The sequence below is a fragment of the Podarcis melisellensis genome (assembly GCF_964234715.1).
Source record: "Podarcis melisellensis genome assembly, chromosome: 2".
Lineage (NCBI taxonomy): Eukaryota > Metazoa > Chordata > Lepidosauria > Squamata > Lacertidae > Podarcis > Podarcis melisellensis.
The window spans coordinates 32,181,266-32,201,798 of NC_138529.1; the positions used below are offsets into that span (position 1 = coordinate 32,181,266).

Here is a 20,533-nt window from a genome sequence, read left to right on the forward strand (position 1 = left end):
GCAGCATCTTCCCAAAATACTCCTGGTCCATGATGCAGTAGCACACATTGGGGCCCAGAAGCACAGAGGGTTAGGCTGCAGCTGCTCTGCTCAGCTTACATAAAGCAATCAGACATTGGATGTTTTTGTAGTGTCTGTTGCTGATTCAGAGTCGATTTCTATTTGCGAGGTTCATTACTTTGAAATGCTTCTGCAGTGGTGCTGGCTGGCTTTGACACATATCAAGCCCTGCATCTGTAGCCTTGTCCTTCCAGCACTGGCTACCACAAATATAGCGGGAGCGGGTGGCACTGGGGTCTAAACCACTGAGCCTCTTGGGCTTGCTGATCAGGAGGTCGGAGGTTCAAATCCACGTGGCGGTGGTGAGCTTTGTCCCGACTCCTGCCAACCTAGCAAAGCACGCCAGTGCAAGTAGATAAATAGGTACCGCTGCAGTGGGAAGGTAAACGGTGTTTCTGTGCACTCTGGTTTCCATCAGTGTCCCGTTGCACCAAAAGCGGTTTAGTCATGCTGGCCACATGACCCAGAAAGCTGTCTGTGGACAAATGCCAGCTCCCTCGGCCAGTAAAGCGAGATGAGCGCCGCACCCCATAGTCGGCTTTGACTGGACTTAACCATGTAGGGGTCCTTTACCTTTACTATGCAGGAAGGACCAGTGGCCTCGCTGTGGTTTGGTTTTTTAAAAACTCTGGCCTACTGAGCTGGGAAGCAGCTGTTAGCACAGTCAAGAGGGCAGACTTGACGCAATGCTTTAGGGAGACGCCTGGGCCATTCTGCTCCTAGCCAGGCATGCCGCAGGCTGCCCTTTCATGCTTTCGTCTGCCCTGTGTGTCTGGTTATGTCCCTCAGTTTGCTTTTGCCTCCTGCGCATTTAATCCATTCTTTTTTAAAAAATCTGGGATGTAGCAGCTCCCTCCATTTTGATTTTCAGGTGGGAGGGGAATTCTACCATCTGAAACCACGTAGCCATATACACAGGAAACACCAGCATTTGGAAAAAACAAAAACCTAGTAAGGTAAGGGAAAATAAATGATGCAATGCATGCATAAACGCAGTAGATACGAGGTTGAATCCACCAAAATCGCTGCTCGCATGGGATGTCTTTGGCAACACAACAGAACTTCCCCAGCCTCTGTGTACCTTCTGCACTGTCGATATCCGCAGCAGAGGCTTGGGGGTGGATGCCCAAGGAGATTTGGGGTGTGTGGAAAGGGAGGGAAGTTCCCTTGTGCCTGCATCTGTTTTCTAATGGTAATAATGCAGAACTGATCTGCAGTGAGATTTATTTCTGGAACTTAAACTAGTTTGTCAAGTTTTCAGGGGCAAAAATATACAACGTAGCTAGCTAGTGTGGGGAGTTCGTAGGGGAGGAAAAAGAACTCAGTCTCCATGGATTCTAGAATAAAATAATGTGTATTCAGCCTTAGTGTTGTGTGTCTGCACTCGCCATAATTATAGGCTGGAACCTGTATGAAACAAAAGAGTCACTGCTGACCTTCTCAATTCCACACAAAGGAATTTGGCTAACCCCCCCTCCCAAGCATTACACTCACAAAGTTGCAATGGGAAAGGAGGCCCCCAAAACATTTTTTTTTCCTGATCTGATTGTTTCAGTTTTAACAATGGCATTAGGAACATTTAAAAAGCCTCTTTGTCAAATACAAAAAACAACAACCATCCAGATAACAAAAATCAAAGAGTCGGGACTGACAGAGCAATCAAGGAGAGTAAACAATGACAGGAGTGATAGCTGTCAGTTATCACCACCTTCCTCCCCTCCTGGGGGAGATTCCTCTTGTCTCTGCATGTAACCCTTTCTTGGTTATATGGCTTGGCCCCTAAAACCTTGGGCTGCTTCAGACTCCCAAGAAGGGAGGGAATTCCCTGCAGATCCTGCCTTCTGCTGTCCTATTTGGACTTGCAAAACTGCCCTGCAGCATTGAAAGAAAAGAGAGAGAAATCCTCATTGGAATTTGTCTGAGAATCTGTAGAAACAGCTGGAGGCAAAATACATTCATTCTGTCACTTGAAGCTGCAGTCCCTGATAAGCGACACTCCTTAAGACAACCAGAGAGACAAAAGAAACTTTCTCCTGTTCAGGCTTAATACTTTGCAAGTTTGGCAGCTCCCACTGTTTTCTTTTTAATGTAATAGTTGCTGGTGTTTCCCCTCCAAGGATGTCCTTTGAGTAGGAAGTGTTGAGTCTGCCTCTTGAAAAAAACGACAAGGGGAGCCTCTCTCACTGGCTTGTTCCAAAGTTTGACCCTGCAGGCTGAAATTTCCATAGGGTTTTCTACGTGGCTTTTCAATTCCTAGGGCAAGAAGGCAGCCCTGAGGGTAACTGATTCCGGCCCTCTGCCCTGAGAGACAGGAGTCTCTAAATCTAGTCTCTTCAAAACTCCTTAGGCCTTGGATACTTCAAAAGAGAGACACCACAGCTTCCCCCAAGTGGTGTACACAGCACTGTCCAGCCGTCCTCAGGCTCAGTTCCAGAAAGAGCTGGCGATCTCCCAGCATTTGATCTCAATACTGTAATACTAGTAAGAAAAGGAAAGGGGAACAAAAAAAACCTTGGCTTTGTGTTGGCTCTGGAGAGTTCCACCCAGTTCCTTTTGCACCTGGAAAGGTTTGGCAGGCTGCTGCTCTGCAGGTGAAACCCATACCCCAAACTCTGGCATTGTCCCGGACACGGGGGTGGGCTGGGGGGACGGACCCAACCTGCAGCCTACACTGAAGTGTTCCTCTGAGCATGGTAAGTTGGCGAAGCTTGCAGCATGTCCGGCAAGCTCTGTCCAGCTGACAACTCTGAACCCGCTCCAGTTCCTGGTAAAGTTGCAGGGTACCTCAGGGCTTGCTCGTAGGGTGGCGGTAACTGTAAAAAATAAGAAGCAGCTTGTTATACCACCTCCCAAGAGAACCACAAACGGCTCTGCCCACTTTGGCCTATGCAAATGTTTTTTTACGGAATGTGTCTGCCAAGGCTCAGTTACTGTGCCAGCTTCACCCACCAGCCTCCACCACACCTACTTTGCCCAATGTCCACACACCAGTGAGGTTGTGTCCCACGAGCCTCACCCCTTATGCAACTGCATCGCACAATTCACGGCCCACAGGTGTGCTCCTGAGGCAGAAGCTGAGCCGATTCGCTTCCACAGTGTCTCCCAATGCAATGCTGACAAAGAGCTGCACTGTTTGTTCATACTACAGTGGTACCTCGGGTTAAAAACTTAATTCGTTCCGGAGGTCCGTTCTTAACCTGAAACTGTTCTTAACCTGAGACACCACTTTAGCTAATGGGGCCTCCTGCTGCTGCCGTGCCACCGGAGCCCGATTTCTGTTCTTATTCTGAAGCAAAGTTCTTAACCTGAGGCACTATTTCCGGGTTAGCGGAGTGTGTAACCTGAAGCGTATGTAACCCGAGGTACCTCTGGTTACGAACTTAATTCGTTCCGGAGGTCCGTTCTTAACCTGAAACTGTTCTTAACCTGAGACACCACTTTATCTAATGGGGCCTCCTGCTGCCGTCGCCGCGCAATTTCTGTTCTCATCCTGAAGCAAAGTTCTTAACTATTTCTGGGTTAGTGGAGTCTGTAACCTGAAGCGTGTGTAACCTGAAGCGTCTGTAACCCGAGGTACCACTGTATTAGATTCTATTTCCTGCCTCTCCTCCAAGGAGTTCAGACGCATGCCGCCATTTTATCCTCCTAACCAACCGTGTGAGGTAGATTTGGCTGAGAGACAACAACTGGTCCCAGCTTCCGCAGTGAGCTTCATGGCCAATGGGGACTTGAATTAGGGTCTCCCAAATCCCAGGCCCTGTTAAAAGCAGGGCTGTGGTGGTAGTGGCTCTGGTTTACGGGAATGGGTTAGAACCTCAGAAATAATGAGCTGACATACAGCTGTCTCCCGTTTGGGTTTCAAGGCCAGTGTCACAAGTTAATTAGACTCATGGTCTAAGTTCTCATAAAACCTGGGTTGCTGGGAGTTCTCGGTAGCCAGCCAAGCAGGTTTTTGGGCTTTTGAAAGCATCTTGTTCTGCTGCTCAGCCTATTGAGATTTAGGTGTAGGCGTTTATGTTAATTACCTGGATAAGTTAGTTTTGCTGTTTTCTTACCTTCTGAGCTATGTTAATCTGTGTAATTATTTGGAGTTTCCTCCTCTCTTGTGGAGTTTTGTTTTAGTAAAAGTTTGCGTATGATTTTATGAAATCTGGTCTGATCTGAGCTGAACCCTTTTCATTTCGACCACTCTTTTCGGAGCACGGGTCATCATCCACTACAAACAGCTATAGCAGCCTTCATATTGGATGGATTCCCCCCCTAAATTGATTTTTGAATTCAGAATTTATTGTTATTTATGTTTTATACTGTATTTTATGCTGTTTTTTGTTGCATCAATTAAGTGTTTTAAATTTGTTGTTAGCTGCCCTGAGCCCAGTTTTCTGAACCGGGAAGGGCGGGGTATAAATAATGATGATGATAATAATAATAATAATAATAATAATTTTATAATTATATCCTTTGCTCCATCGACCCAGCAGTTCTGCCACCAAAACACTTGTGCATTGTTAGAAACAAGCAATTCGGGTCTCCTTGCATCCTTTTCAGTCCCTCTGGCCCACTGCCGAAAGCTACTCTTCTTTAGGTTAACCCCCCGCTCTCCAAACATCCCAGAGAACCAGGATGCAGAAGACTGGCAGAAATCCTCATTATCAGATGGGCAGTTTTCTTCCCCAGCCCCCAGCCCTTTAAGTTCTCTGGTTTTCTGCTGAGATCACTTCAGTCCAGAGCAGTCCCTGGTTTGCTTCACGGAAGAGCAGCAACTGTCGCTGGGGCCTCTGCCCAGGTTCACCAGCTTGCTTTTGCTCAGGGGCAAATGAACAAAAGAAAATATTCACGGTAGTTAGAAGTTGCTTCCATCCAGGTTTTAACAGTAAAAGAGTAGCCTTCCTAGAAAAGGATATTCTAACACAAGAACACCAGATCACTTCTCTGCTGTGAGCCTGTTCACACACTGGACCTTTAAGCTATTCCTTACATTCATTAAATAAATAAATAAATAAATAAATAAGGCCTTTTGGGGGGAGGGAGATAAAACAGATTCAATTTTTAAATATGTTTTATTATTACAGTCGACTTCCGAAATGTTCAGAAACCCAAGGCGCGGCTTCCGATCAGTTTCCAATAGCACAGGTGCACCAGAAACAATAGCGGAAGCTGCACCGGATGTTCGGCTTCCAAAAAAAGTTCAAAAACCAGAACACTCGCTTCCGGTTTTCAATTTTTCATGAGATCTACTGGTAGATTCTGACCAACCTTGCACTTGCCTTTGCACTAAGACTAGAGGTTTCTGTAGGTCAAAAGTTATAGTACGATAATGCCGGCAATGAAATTAAAGGCAAAGGACGCATGCAGTCTCTCATTGGCCTTGAACTTGGTTATGTCTGTGTTGTTGTTTTCCCCTCAATATATAAATATAGCAACTTTGTGGGTTGTCTGTCTGTCTGTCTGTCAAACAAAAATATGCATTGGCTGTCCTACCCTTCTCTGAGCCAGGTGTGGTTTTGATGGCCTTGAGATGTCTAGGCTACCTGGCCTGCAGGGTGGAAATTCTTTTCTGTGCCTTTATTTAAGGAAGCCATTTTTCTGTCCTAACACAGGGACTCAGAGCCACCACCACCACCCATGTGTCTTCTGAAAGTCAGACAATTGTTTATTTCCTTCTCTGCCTTGTCAAACTACCCGGGTGGTGAGCATCCCAATGAAACTCAGAAACCATCCTTGCCTACCCATCTCTCAGGGTTCAGAGCCCAGGGAAAACAAATCTTAAAATCAGGCAGGGAAAAGATGGAGAACGAAAAATCATGAATACTGTCCGAGGGCAGATGTGCGATCCAAGTACAAAGATCAGCTTGTAACGTTCATTGCAACACGTGCCCCTGCTTATCCGCTCTGGGCCTCTCCTTATCTAGACTGTGGGTTGTTATGAAGGCTCACCTATCTGCCGAAAGCACTTTAAGTATGCAATATAAATGGTAAGTGGTTGCTAGAGTGCTGACTACCATTATTGCTCCTTTGATAGAGTACTTGTAAGGCTCAAGTCCATTAGAAGAATCAACAGCAAAGCTTGAGTCTTCTACACGGCTACTCAGAAATACGGCAAATCTCTCTCCCCCCCCCCCCCAGTTCAATGACATTTACAACCCAGCTGAGTTTGTAAACTGCCTCGGCCCAGTATACCTGAAGGAGCATCTCCACCTCCCCCGTCATTCAGCCTGGACACTGAGGTCTGGCACTGAAGGCCTTCTGCCGGTCCCCTCAGTGCGAAAAGTGAGGTTACAGGGAACCAGGAAGAGGGCCTTCTCGGCAGCGGCACCCTCCCTGTGGAACGCCCTCCCACCAGATGTCAAGGCGCTAAAGAACTACACAACTTTTAGGAGACATTCGACGGCAGCCCTGTACCAGGACGTTTTTAACATTCTGTTGTTTTATTAAGTTTTTATATTTGTTGGAAGCTGCCCAGAGTAGCTGGGGCAACCCAGCCAGATGGGCAGGGTATAAATAATAAATATTTTATTTTACTTTACTTTATTATTTTATTTTTTACTACTATTATTACTGTTATTCATCCTTAGAGGAGCCAATGCTAATTCACACACACCAAGTATAGCTGCCATTTGAGTGGAACACCAGCATCCCACAGCAAAATTATTTTGCCTTTTCAAACTACTCTATTCTCTTCACTGTAAATTTAAACCTGTTTGAAATGGGCTTCAGACTGTTTTAAGCTGTGGAAGTAGGCTTTTTTTTTTAAAAAAAAAAAGGAACTGGCCTTGTTTTTGATAAGAGGTTTCCTGTGGTGTAAAGCATTGGTTTCATTTGCCCCATCCTCATCTGGAGAGCCAGAGTGGTATACTGGTCAGAGTGTTGGCCTGGGACCTGGGTTCAAATCCCCACTCAGCTGTGAAACTCACAGGGTGACCCTGGGCCTCATCCTATTCTACCTTGGGAGGACAGAAATGGAGAGGGGGAGAGGCATGTACACTATAAAAATATTTGGCCAAATAAGTTTTGCAGACTTTTGAAGCACTACACACACAAAATGTGTGAGCAGAGAGAACAACGGGATGCGTGTACAAGCACTGATGCTTCCTCCATTATGCCAACTTCAAGTCTTGGGAGGGGGGGATCACTGCTTGGGCTACAACAGACACAGGGAACCTTTTCACATCCAAAGGTATCATTTCCTTCTGGAGCCAGAGGCAAAAAGGGGCAGAGCAGCGGGTGTAAATCTTGTTCTTGTGCAGTAGGCAAGTTTCTGCGCACCTGTCTACCCTCCAGCCAGGCAAGAAAGAGGCATTATCAGAGTGGAAGGACACATTCCAGCCAGGCAAAAACACTCAAAAAAGGGTGCAAAGCAAGGAACTGCGTGGCCTGGGCAGAGTCCTGGGGACCAGACAGAGAAGTTTGGGGGCCAGGAAGAGAGGACCACATTGGGGTCTCTGGGCCTGAGATTTCCTATATTCCTAGCTCCAGGTTAAAGGGGATCCTGGGCAGAGGGCCCTCTGGTCTGAGAACCCTCCTGTGACCCGGGCAGGCAGCAACAGAACAGCCAGGGGCATGGCAAGGCACTTTGCACTGCCTCAGAGGCTTTATCCCTGGCTGCCACCGTGTCTGTTTTGGCTCCTTGTGGAAGACAGAAGCACTTCTTTCCAAAAGATACAAGATGAATCATTAGCCAGAAGGAATGTAAACAAGTGGCTTAGTGCTGGAGCCTCCTGGAACACTGTGTTCCTTCCAAGATAAAAATGCCATTGGAAAGATAGAGCCAGGTCTCAAGATATCAGAAGGAGGAGGAGGAGGAGGAGGAACCTCCGGGCAAGTTCTATAATTAGAGACCTGCCAGCGGGATAATTCTATACCCTAAGATAGTGGTAGGGTGGAAGGTTGTTGTTTTATTATTATTTTTATTTTTGCTGAAGATTGCTTACCTCTGGGGAGATCTCCGCCCACAAGCCAAACCTTTCGGCAATCATCTGGTGGATCTCCCGCTGGCGATCCTTCTTCCGCACGCTCTCGTAGCTCGGCAGCCGCGGCTGCTCCCACGGTGGGAGCTGGTAGCTGCTGGGGGGTCCGACACAGAACAGCTCATCTCCCTAGACGCACAGAGGGACACCATTAACAAACCCGGATGATACACCCAGCTCGGGGGCTCGTCCGTTGTTGCCTTCCCACTTTACTTTTTAGGAATTGGCTTGACGACAAAAATCTGCCGCTCACCTATAATGGGAGAAGAGTCCTTCGGAAGAAAGCAAAACAGTGCCAGTTCTCGCATGCGGCACGATACTCTCCAGGCTTCCCTCTTTGGGTGTCGAAATGTGTTATTTGCATGTGTGCAAAGCCATAAAAGCCACACTGTGAAAATGCTGGGTCTGTGGAAGCCTTATTCTTGGAACAGAGAATATGCCAGCAATGCTTTGTTCAACAAGTGCTGGCTCGTGCCCCTTGCCCAGGGGTTTCCACAACCACCAGCCCCATGGACCTGGTGCTTTTTCTCCCTGCTTCCACCTCTTCATTGACCCAACCTCTTGCCTAGAGGGGACAACCTCCGAGGATCCATCATCAGCTGTTCCAACTCCCTCCCTGGTGTTTGGCTGGCCTCCTGAAGCAAGCCCCCTTCTCCTGCGCAGGTCACGCTCCTTTTACAGGTGATTCGCCCAAACTTTCAAGAAGGAAAGTCTCCCCCTCACCTGGACGCCAGGGTTTTCAGCTGCACTCTCCAGACGCGGCGTCCCCGACGGTGGTCCCACCAGACGCTGGTTGCTGCTGAAGTAAGGAGGGGGGCAATCCTACATGGAGTGAAAGAAAGGAAAATTAAAATACAAGCCGAGCTTTCCTCTCGCGCAACTCCGGGGTGCGTGTTCAGCAAGCTGGCAATGTGTTCCATTGCGCAGATCAAAAGTAACAACACCTGGAGGGTCACAGACTCCTCACTCATGGCCAAAGCTTGTGCCTCAAGGTCAGTCACCGGCTTGGGGTCATAAACAAAATGGCCGTGCCTCCTCCTAGGAGTCAGGGCGGCAGAAAGGCCTTGACATCAAACCACCCTGTCCAGAGCCCCCTGCTTATTTAATTTTTTATTTTAAAAATATTTCTAAGCTGCCTTTCTAGACCTCATGTGTTTCATAGAAGTGGAATGCCTGCAAATCTCAATTAGTCGAAGCCTCTTCGTGTTCATGTGACAAGAGCGCTGACTGAAAAGTTTCACCTCTGAAAACAAACGCTCACAAGCTGTTTTTTTCTCCGACAGATGCTGTCGTTGAATCACTTTTCAGTGCGCAGTTTTCTAGAGCCAAGAGCTTCCCAGCAAGCTACACTTTCCTAGCTAAACCCAGCTAGGAACCCCAGCTTTTAGTATATGGCAAAATTATATCAATCCTGGTTCGTGAAGAGGCCTCAGAGAACAACAGAAAGTTTTGGCTGGGCAACCAGCCAGAGGACACCAGAGATGGCTTCCATCCTCTCAGGAAGGAATGAGGAAGGAGCTCCTGGCTTGAGGAATCTACCATCTTTTTTACTAAAAACCTGAGAAACCACCCAAGTGCAAAGTTGTGGCTGATGGGGGAAGAAACTTAAAAGAACACCGTGCACCTGAGGCACAGCCAACTTGTTTTCAGGGCAGGAACTGAACTTGCTGTCCCCTTCACAAACACAAAAGCCCTTCATTTCCTCCCAAGCTTTTCCTCAGCCTAATTTTAAAGGGAAAGCGGGTGGCAGTAGGTAAGCCTTTTTCCTTGTTGCTGCCTGTAAATATTTGAGCCTCGGAAACCATTGTCAACAGACTGCAAACTACCCCAGCAGATCCCAATCTACCTCCTGTCTGTTGCTAGCCTCTGATATGTAATCCAGCACCTTACAGCACCATGTCTGTTTGTTTGTTTTGGTGTGTGAGCCACCTTGGTTATTTGGGATATTTAACTGCAGCAGCTGAAACATCCTTCCCACTCGCATAGGATATTGTCCGTGTACATAATGATTCACCTAGGTGGCGGCAGTAAAGCATCTCAACCGCTGGTATATGGGATTCTGACATCAGGCCTGAAGCAGTGATAAAAGCCACTTGGTTGTAGATAAGAGTGAATCATCTACAGAAATCCCTAGTGCTGGTCTTTCCCAGACCTCCCACTCTATGCCTGAGCTCTACATACTGCTTCTCCTAGAGAGGCGTGTTTTGAGAACAACAGGAAGTCCTCGCGGGTGCCAGCCCGCCTCCCAAAGGAAGGGGATACAACAGCCTTCTTCAAAGGTGTTGTTAAGACTACAGTTCGCATCAGCCCCAGCCAGCTCGGCCAAGGCAGTTGTCTGGTCCAGCAACATCCAGGATGCACAGCTGAAGGCCTTTGCAGTACAGGGTTCAATCTCAGCTCTTCGTCCCTCTACCTTTGGACTCAGAGAGTTGCTACTAAGCAAACACCTGCAAAAGGGCACAGAAGGCAGAGCCACAACGAGATCCATCACAAGTAACAGCAAGAAGGGAGCAGAGAAACCCAAAGAGAGAAGGAACAGGTTGAATGGAATCACGGGGGGGGGGGGGCGGGACGGGACACCATGGGCTCACTTGAAAGGAGTGATTATACTACAGTGGTACCTCGGGTTAAGAACTTAATTTGTTCTGGAGGTCCGTTCTTAACCTGAAACTGTTCTTAACCTGAGGTACCACTTTAGCTAATGGGGCCTCCCGCTGCCGCCGCCGCACAATTTCTGTTCTCATCCTGAAGTAAAGTTCATAACCCAAGGTACTATTTCTGGGTTAGTGGAGTCTGTAACCTGAAGCGTCTGTAACCCGAGGTACCACTGTACATCAATATTGGCCTTATTGAGAGCCTAGGGGAAATTCAATGGTTTGCAAATGTCTGGTGTAGCACTTAAATGAGCCCAGACCTGCCTCCAGATATAATCCCTTTCCTCTGGGGAAAATTAACATCTTTGGGCAAGAAAAGAGGGACGTGATGGGCCAGCAAACTGCAATTTATATACGTGTGGGCCAGTACGACGTATCATATTCTTGTGGAAAGTGGGATGTGAGTTTCCAAGGGTCCGTTTTGCATTTCACTTTCTTCTCCCTTCCCTTCTGGTTTCTTGCAACGGAGCCTCTGAGAAACTACCTCCATTGTTCAAGCTAAGCCTCCACAGGTGGAGCAAGCAAAACGTAGCACCAGCTCCCGAAGCTCTGAAATCCGAACCTGGGATCCGAAAGGTGAGCCGCAAGCAAACAAGGCTCGGGCGTTGCTTCGGTAGGTCTTGCCAATCTGGCACATGGCCCTGAGCTCTCCCCAGCAGATCTACGTGTACTGCTGCTGCACAGCACTTAGCCAATCGCTTCGCTTCCACCCACAGACCCAAAGGTTCCACTTGCATGGGACCACCGACGCACTTGCAGAAGCCTTTGTGGTAGTGTGGCGAACTGGGCAGGGCAGTGTTTTGACAGCAGGTTGCCACCGTATGATAACCTGCATGCACACATGTTATACACAGTAATCTGGGATAGTGGAGGCCGCATGGCTGGGGGCCAGAAATGATCACTTTCCCACGCAAGCACCATACAGCAAACTTTTAAGAGGCTCTTGCACCTGGGCCCCATCAACTCAAACGGTGTCACCTCCTGTGCCACAAAAGCCCACAAGGGTAGTGGCATGGCAGTCTCGAGAAAACAAAAGGAAAGTTCCCAACTGGAGGGGATACTGCAACTGGAAAGTTGCAATTCCTCCAGCAAAAATCAGGAGAGACCACACCCATCAAACATGTCACCTTGACATGACTTGAATTGAGCGTTCCTAAATTCTGGCCTGATTTCATGATGTGACACCTGGACCCAAAAACACAAGCTTTTATAAGGAAAGCATTTCAATTGTCCCTGAACATGAACGTGATACACAAAACTTATTGGGCTGAGGAAACCCTTGTCACAGCCCTCTTGGCCGTACTAGGGACATGGCACATTTCAGTTACTTCAAAGCAATTCTGAGTCTTTGCTGCCACCTTCCAATCAATGTTGGGTTCTGGACTACAAGCACTGTGGGATTTCTCTTGCTTTTGCCACGTGGCTATATCTACACCAACATGCATCCTGTAAAGGAATTCCTGCTATCTGCCAGGAATTACCTGAAAGTCACCCCTGATGGTTCCTTTCCAGGAGAGTTAAGTGAGCCATCTTCACTGCTTCTGGTGGCCAAACTGCACTTTTTACCACGAGCAGTTTCATATGTGAATATGCGGAAGTACAAATGTAAACGAATAAAGGGATTTGTTCCTCGCTGAAGGGAAACTCTGAATACCAGTTGCTAAGGAACACGTTTGGGGAGAGAGAGGGCTGTTGCTCTCATGCTCTGTTTGGGGGCTTCTCAAGAGGCCACTCTCTAGCTGGTCGTAGGGAGAAACAGGGTGCTGGACTAGATAGGCCTTTGGTGGTCTGAACCTGCAAGGGGGAAAGTATACACAGGCTGCCCAGGTTTTTTGGTCTTTCAAATGTCTAATGCACGGTGGGGTGGGGAGAGAAATGCCATGAAGTTGCTCAGGTGCTCCTTAAACAGCAGTCATCAAAAAAGCTTGTGTGTCTGTGTGCATAAGAGAGAGGGGAAGGGTTTGTGACTTTGAGTGAGTGAGAGAGAGAGAGAGAGAGAGAGAGAGAGAGAGAGAGAGAAGAAAAATAGGGGGAAATGTTCTCTCTGTGGCTGTCTCCAATCGTGAGCTGTGCAAAGTATAATGCTGGTTGCCAGGATACCAGCAACCAAGAGTGGCATTGTCTGTATTTTACCCGTGCCTTACAGTAGCACTCCCTGCTGTGATCCATCGTTGGCAAAAAAGAAAGAGAGAGAGAGAGAGAGAGAGAGAGAGAGAGAGAAGTGTGCCAGAGAGTTAAGGAGGAGTGCAGTTCTCTTAGGCACAGGGGGATATCACCATCGCCCTGGCGACCTGCGTCACTCCTGGTGCTGCCTTCTCGTGCTCTCAAAATTCAATAACGTGCCCCCCGACAGCACAAGCCATGCTCAAAAGCCGCCCATTGGCAACACGCTCAGGTGAAAGGGCTTTGTTGGTGGAAGAGAGTGGGAAGGAAGTGGGGAGCCAGGGAGTGTCTTGGTGAGTAAACACTATAACCCAGCAGGAGAGAACTGCAAATAGGCCTTCAGCTGCTCTCCAGCCAGGAGTAAGCAACGAATTATAATAATCATAATAATGCCTAAACCCCGAGGCCATTCTGTACAAACCTGTAATGGGACCCTACGGAAGGCTGAGCTGGGCGGGTGCCTTGGTTCCTTCCATCCCAGCCGGAGCAGAAAGAAATGTGGTGGGTGGGCAGGTGGGTGCATTCGGATGCAAGGCCTATTGAAACAGCAGGGAAGAGGGAGGTGGAGATACTTACATACTGACTGGGGCTCTGGAAGAAACGGCAAGAGCACAGGAACTGGCAGCACAGAGGGTCCCGGTGGTACAAAAGTAGCAGCAGCACCAAAATGGCCACGATGAAGATGGAGGAAGAAACTGCTGTCGAGGAAGAGAAAAGGGGAAACACGGGTGAGGGTGTTCCACACAGCCTGGGACTAGGCCTCAGGCTTCACATCCTGGCTGAAGTCTCCAGGAAATGTACACTCTGCAAGGCTAAGGCAATAGGGGCAGGAGAGAGCGACCGATTTAGCGCCCTCTGGCATCCTAACCGAGTTCATCCCTAGCTAGGAGCAGTGACTTTGGGAACCTACATGGGCACAATGGAAGTACAAATGACAGAAACAGGGACCCAAATGCTCCTGGAGAAGACTGGAAACAGGAGCTGCCAAAAGCACACTTTTCAAGCCTTCCTAATTGTCTCAACTTTTCTCTCATAACTGAGATTCCAGCCCTTGGCAGACTGAAACAGGTGCCCAGTTCTTAAAAAACAAGCAAAACACACCAATGCAGATATAGCAAACTGAATCTGGCTGCGATCTGCCTCGCGGCAGACACAATAATGAGGTTTATGGTCTAAGATTTGGTGGCATTCCAGCACCACTAAGAAATGCAAAGATGGTCAATGAATTCTTTTATTTGACCAAGCTTGTAAACAGGCACCTATGGCAAGTAAAAATGGTCTCTATTCTGACTAGGTAAAGAAGCTTCTGTGAACTGATAAGAGAAACTGCTATTTTTAATCAAATAAAGCCATCAATATGCCACAAGTATCTGTGGGAAAGGTAGGCTGTAAAGCATGCTTGTGGACTAGTAACTTGTTACATTTACATGGCCAGAATCAATCTATGTTGGTAGGCGAGTTGTTGTTGGGTGTGTGTTTTTTTAAAGAGAATCACAGAGCTCCAGTAGTTTGACAGTGATACTCTTGTTCAAACAAATCTCTGCACATTTAGGAATGTGAAAGCTTTCTATTTAGAAAGAATAGAAATACAGTGGTACCTCGGGTTAAGAACTTAATTCGTTCCGGAGGTCCGTTCTTAACCTGAAACTGTTCTTAACCTGAAGCACCAGTTTAGCTAATGTGGCCTCCTGCCGCCGCTGCCGCACGATTTCTGTTCTCATCCTGAAGCAAAGTTCGTAACCCAAGGTAATATTTCTGGGTTAGCAGAGTCTGTAACCTGAAGCGTACCTGAGGTACCACTGTATATCTAATTTTAAGAGGCTGGCAGTTGTCTAAATGTCTCTTAAGCAGGCTATCTATCACATGAAACATAGGTCATGACAATCTAGCCTTAGCTCGTAAGCCCCATCGGAGAGGGGCCTGTAAAACTTATTCTCTGTAAAGGGCCATGCACAGATTTGGTACTAAGCTAGTAGAAATATAAATAAATTCAGCATCCTGTTATCACAACAGGCAGCCAGCTGCCCATGGGAAGCCCACAAGCAGAACCTGAGATTCCACCCTCTGGTCCAAATTGCCCCTTAAGGTAAAGGTAAAGGACCCCTGGATGGTTAAGTCCAGTCCAAGGCAACTATGAGATTGTGGTAGAGATCTCACTTTCAGGCTGAGGGAACCAGCATTTGTCCACAGACAACTTTCTGGGTCATGTGGCCAGCATAACCAAACCACTTCTGGCGCAACGGAACACCGTGATGGAAACCAGAGTGCACGGAAACGCCGTTTACTTTCTTGCCGCAGCGGTACCTATTTATCTACTTGCACTGGTGTGCTTTCGAACTGCTAGGTTGGCAGGAGCTGGGGCAGAGCAACAGGAGCTCACCCCACAGTGGGGATTCGAACCACTGACCTTCTGATCGGCAAGCCCAAGAGGCTCAGTGGTTTAGACCTTACCTTTACCCCTTAACAGGTACCCAGCAATAGCAGATATGATGCTCCCTTGGGTATGCAGCTCACTTGTATAAACTTTCCAAGCACTTCCTCCTTATCGTACGTTGCCTCTGCTATAGTGCCACCACGGCCCTACTGCTTGTAGCACAATCTAATCTGGGTGATTTGAGGTAAACTGTAAAACGTGGTTGGCTTTCCCTAGAGTACTATGCAGCTAGCCTGCTGCTAGTTTCTCAAGCACTAAACCTGTCTCACTGCCCCATTTTCAACACCCACCACTAAAAAATAAAATAAAATACAGATGCAGACCTTCAACACAGTCCTTCTGGGATACTGTGTCACCTACATAGTATTAAGCACCGTTCCCAAATTTCAGCCACTTCTCACTTCCACCCAGCCCTGGCACAGTCCCCCCCCCCAAAAAAACACAACCACCTGGGACTAAAGAAAATCACAAACATTTCAAATGAACTGCTATTATTTGGGTATTCTTTTACTGCAACCAATGTCATGTGCTACGGTAAAGATGCAATAAAACTGATCCAGGAGAGCAGTTTTAAGTGCCCATACAGAGTGTTGAAAACCAAAAATAACTTTTTGGGGGGGTGGAGGGGAGAATTCCAAAGAATTCCTAAAGGATTCAGGTATTTGGGGCACATTTTTAGTCCAGCCAACAGAAACTATTGGGGCACAAAATGCAAAACTGACACAGAGAAGCAGAATGGAGTTGGTCTCTCCTGACACGACACACATGGCTTGGATGTGTCCAGTTTCCAAGGTGTGTTGGAATTTGGCTTAGGATAATAAAATGCCCCCAACCCCACAAAATCTCTCTCTCTCTCTCTCTCTCTCTCTCTCTCTCTCTCTCTCTCTCTCTCTCTCTCTCTCTCTCTCTAGTTACATTTTCCATTTCTCTCGAATAAGTTTTTGTGGGATTTTTTTAAGTCCTTATTCCCTCTGGGATTTTCTTTAGTGCTTTCCTCTCTCCCCATTAATCCCTGCCTTGCCTTCTTCCTTTGAATTACATATTCTTAGAACATAAAATTGTAGGCAGGACCTGCCTTTATTCTACTCTGGAGGCGCTTAGCAAGAGGTAAGCCCTCAAGAAATAGCTGAATGACACCAGGGAAATTTGGCAACTAGCAAAAAATCCAACGAAAACCACTGGAGGACTTTGGGTCCCAGGAGCCTGCAATTCCACCACATACTGACTTCAGTTTAGCCCTATTGGTTTTAATAGGATTGGAGTAAAAACAGGTTTGGGATTGTGACCTTAATCTCTTAATTTTCACATTCCTCATATTTCTGCTTTCCAATGACAGCCAGATGGTAATATTTCCTTATTTCACTTAAGATGGAAATCCACTCATTTTTGCAACAACAAAAAAACCACCCTCAAAAGTCCAAGCATGTCCACTTTGCAGCCCTCAGACTAACAACCTACTTCCAAGTAGCTCTGCTGACCATAGGTGATTATGCAAGAGAAATCAAGTTTAAATATCATTCTGTTGTGTTTCCACCTGCTTTATCAGAACAAGGCTGTTCAGAAGCTAATGCAGAAGAATTTGATCTGCAAATTTGAGGGCCATTGCTCAAAAAGCCCTGGCACCTCCAACATATATTCATTTTGGGGGGCTTTTTAACATATCCTGGTTTATGCATGCTGGATCAGGGATCATTCATGCATGCAGCAGCCTGAGTTATAACTAGATTAGATCTTGATAGAACAATCTTGTCTGCAGGTGGGAAATTGTCCTTATTCTACCGTGTGGAGTCAGCAGAACTGAGCAGAGGAGGGAGCTTCTCATCTGTGCTGAATTTGCTGGACTTAACGTTTATTTAAGTCAGTGGAGCTTGTCACCCAACAACAACTGGAAGCCCATTAGATTCCCATCCCTGGTTTAAAAAAGCCTTTTCTTATTTTCATTTGGAACACCAGATTTTTCCAAACAAGGAAAAGTAACAGGGATGCAATGAACGATGCTTCCACTGACAAATAAACAAATCTTGCTCTCTCCTGCTGGTATACGGACAACACGGCCAATTTATTTCATCACTCTGACTCCCAACAGTTTCATAAAGGGAATTGCTGGTCTAATCTTTGCTTTGGATGAGAAAGGCATTTAAAAATTCTATACTTCCTATTCTGTGTCTCTCACCTGTACGTGAGGCATGCTGGACAGGAATACAGCAGTTTTCACTTGGGCTATACAACTCTCTGCCCTGGGAGAGCAGCCTGGCCCTTGGAGCCATTTTTAATTATCATTTGCTGCCTTTTGAAAACATGCCTGTTCTGCTAGCCGTTTTTATAGTCAAACTGGCTAATTGTATATGTCATTTTTGTTTGCCTCATCATTTATTTAATTGATGCTCTGTTTTCAATACTTGATTTTGTATTTTGATTTTACTGTTGCTAACCAGCTTGGGCGTCTTTGGGTGGAAAATGGGAGAATGCATATTGACTAATATTTTTTGCAATGCTTCCAGATAGGCTGCTGTACTTTTTGCCTGAATAATATGCAGAATATCCTTCTCTGCAGCCTTGATAATGATCTACAATGGGCAGTTTACTATGGGGGTGGAAGACACAAGCCTTCAGACCTCAGATGAGGGCACAGGTCACACTATGAAACTCCAAGGCTTCTTTAACAAAATACGTATCACTCTCACATCCAAAAAAACGGGCACAACAATATGGAAATGGGGAGCAGGTGATTGACAGTCATCAATCATGTCTCTCTAGCAGGTGATCCCAGATGTTTCTTCAAATTCCAACCAGTATTTTGCTCACAAAAGAGCTTGGAGCTGTAATTCTTGTAGGAAACCTCTTAGAATATTTTTATCCAATCGAAAGCCAAAACAGGAAAAAGTGATACCTTTCATTAGTTCAGCTGCTTAGTATAGAAAGAAGCACTGTGTGCAAGTTTTTGACTTCACAGAAACCTTTGTTGGTGGCTCTCCAAAGCTTATATATCTATTTCTGTGCCAGTTTAAGTTCCTCTGATAAGCTGTACCATTCTGCTCGCATCATTCTCTGCTGAACTTCTACTCAAACATACTGAAGAAAAGGAATCACAGGAAATTCAAATACATAAACAGGATTCCACCATCCTGATTTGAACATTATCCCTACATGCCCCTTACAGCTCTGTGGGAGTGTCAAAAGGGCTCCTGATGCACTGAACCAGCCCTTCCAATCCCTGGAGCCATGCCAACGCTAACAGAGCTCCCTAATAGTTCATCTCCTCCAGTAACCCGCACGAAGGGCAGGAGGTCAACATGGGTGATGAATCAGGAGGTCAACATGGGTGATGAATCCACCATGCAGAGGGATGCCAAGCCAGAAGCTAAGTTAGCATCCCTGAGAACATAACCTAAGTTAGCATTCACAGCAGGAAATCACCCTTTCTGCCACAAAAGCTGTGACTTGCAGAAACCTGCAGCTGCCTCTGCAAGGCTAAGACTTTGCCCAGTACCTGCCTGTAATATAAACAACCAGGTCCCAAGCACTTGAATCTACCAGTTTCCCTGAAGGGGCCATAAACAGTGTCTAGGTGCCAAACCAAAACCACATTATGTGTGCGCATACAGCGAAGTATAACGCCAGGGACATAACCAAGCAGGGGGAGGCAGTCTCATTTGGGGAGAGAGGACCCCCCCCACCACCCGCATCCATCCCGATTTAAGAGCGAGAGAGGGCCATGCAAGGACTCACTGGTGGCTATGATAATCGCCACGACGCTGCTATCCATGGGAACAGGGGCGGTGGGCGGGTGTGGCAGCGCCTCGCTCGGCTGGCTCAACTCTGGTCGACTGCGAGATCCCTTCCAGCTTGGTGGCTCCACATGGAGGAGGGGAATCCGCCCGAATCCAGTCCCCGCCGGCGTATTCACCAGCCCTCCAGTTCCGTTAGCTTTGGACCCCCCCGCCACGACGGAGCCCGTGCAGCCCAGTCCGGTTCCTTCTGGCTTCTCCTTGGGTTCGATCCCGGGATAGGTCCGGCCAATGACTGGCTTCGTGCGCTCCTAACTTATCGCTCCCCTCCTGCTCTTCTTTGCATCGCTCCCGGGGTTAGCATCGCACTCTCGGGGCAGTAAGCTCTCCGGAACCCGGAGGGAGGCGGCTCCGAGCTCTCTCTTCTTCCTTCCAGCGCTGGGCTGCTTGGTTCTGGAGTAATTTTTTGCACTTTCCGTCCTCGGTCTCCCTTAGGGCAGATAAGCTGTTCCAAAGGTGAGCGCGCCGGGGCGAGAGCTTGGCTCGGCTCCTTCGGCAGATACCTGGCTTCGGAGACGCTCCCCCCGCAAAACGAGGGTTGCTGCAGCAGCAGCAGCAGCAGCAGCACGGTCTGCACTCTCCATAGGCTTCCCCTGGAGAGAATTCAAAAGCGCCGGCTTAAAGATCCATTTGCTTCTCCTCGATCGGAGCCTCCAGAAAGGTGGCGGAGCTTTTCCTGGGCCTGGCCGCTTTCCTCCGGCATCCCGGGCCCAGCCAAGTTGCACGTGCGCCGCCTTGCAAAGCCCATCCGAGGTGGGGCCGGGAAGTGCAATGGGCTTTCTCCTCCAAAAGCAAACCGAAGCAACAAAAGCAGCAACAGCCGCAGCAACAACAACCCCCTCGCTCGGATTTTGCGACCCGCACGGCTCCCCTTCCAGCCTCGCGGGGAGATCTTTGCACCCTCTACCGCCTTCCTGCGCCGATCTCCCGGGTTCCGCTTCTGATTGGTCGCGAAGGCAACGCTCTGGGCCTCCATTGGTGGGAAGTGAAAAGAGCTACCTTCTCCGGATGCAACATTGTGTCGGCGGTCGTCATGGTAACTGTGCACGTGGGGAGGAACGGGGCGGGGGGGGGAGTAGCGAAAGTAACGCGCTTCCTCCGGCGTTCCATTGTCAATGGGTTTTTATTGCGCATCGTAATAGTTTCCCCTGATATCCCGATACCCCAGAGCTTTAGGTGTCCTGAGAAACAAAGCTACGCGGGCAAGAGGAATTTTATTTAAATCGACGATTAAGAAGAGAGTCTGCGTTAAAGTGTTTTCCAAAGATCTCATAGCAGTTGTTGTTGTTGTTGCTCACCTGTGAAGCACCTGAAATTTTCTAAGCGCTCGACCGGCCGATGGATGGATGGATGGCGTTAGATTGGTCTCCCCGCTTGTTGTAACGCTTTTGGGGGAGGCAGCTTCCAACTTGACCCGAAAGGACACCTGAGGCCGGAGTATACCTCTTATTCAGCTCTGCAGACCCA

General features: G+C 47.7%; 1 protein-coding gene across 2 annotated transcripts; it reads right to left on the minus strand.

Annotated features, from left to right (window-relative positions):
* Positions 1-864: 864 nt before the first annotated feature.
* LOC309363531 (uncharacterized protein) lies at positions 865-20,111 on the minus strand. Of its 2 annotated transcripts, none has more exons than XM_081899939.1 (5): positions 19,008-20,111; positions 13,421-13,539; positions 8,751-8,849; positions 7,992-8,156; positions 865-2,873 (listed from the first exon to the last, which is right to left on the minus strand). In XM_081899939.1, exons 1-5 carry the CDS (start codon positions 19,042-19,044, stop codon positions 2,727-2,729), a joined length of 567 nt encoding a protein of 188 aa, XP_081756065.1. In that variant the 5' UTR covers positions 19,045-20,111; the 3' UTR covers positions 865-2,726. The 2 variants fall into 2 exon arrangements, with proteins under 2 accessions (XP_081756065.1, XP_081756064.1); XM_081899938.1 differs by having other exon boundaries at positions 13,421-13,542; positions 19,008-20,107.
* Positions 20,112-20,533: the final 422 nt, after the last annotated feature.

What these genes read in the sequence shown, in the direction of transcription:
- LOC309363531 (XM_081899938.1), bottom strand. Translation starts at nt 19,044, where the DNA reads ATGGATAGCAGCGTCGTGGCGATTATCATAGCCACCA. An exon ending in TCCAGAGCCCCAGTCAGTAT is followed by an intron (nt 8,850 to 13,420) that starts GTAAGTATCTCC and finishes CACTCCATGTAG; the next exon opens with GATTGCCCCCCTCCTTACTT. An exon ending in CTGAAAACCCTGGCGTCCAG is followed by an intron (nt 8,157 to 8,750) that starts GTGAGGGGGAGA and finishes CTGTGCGTCTAG; the next exon opens with GGAGATGAGCTGTTCTGTGT.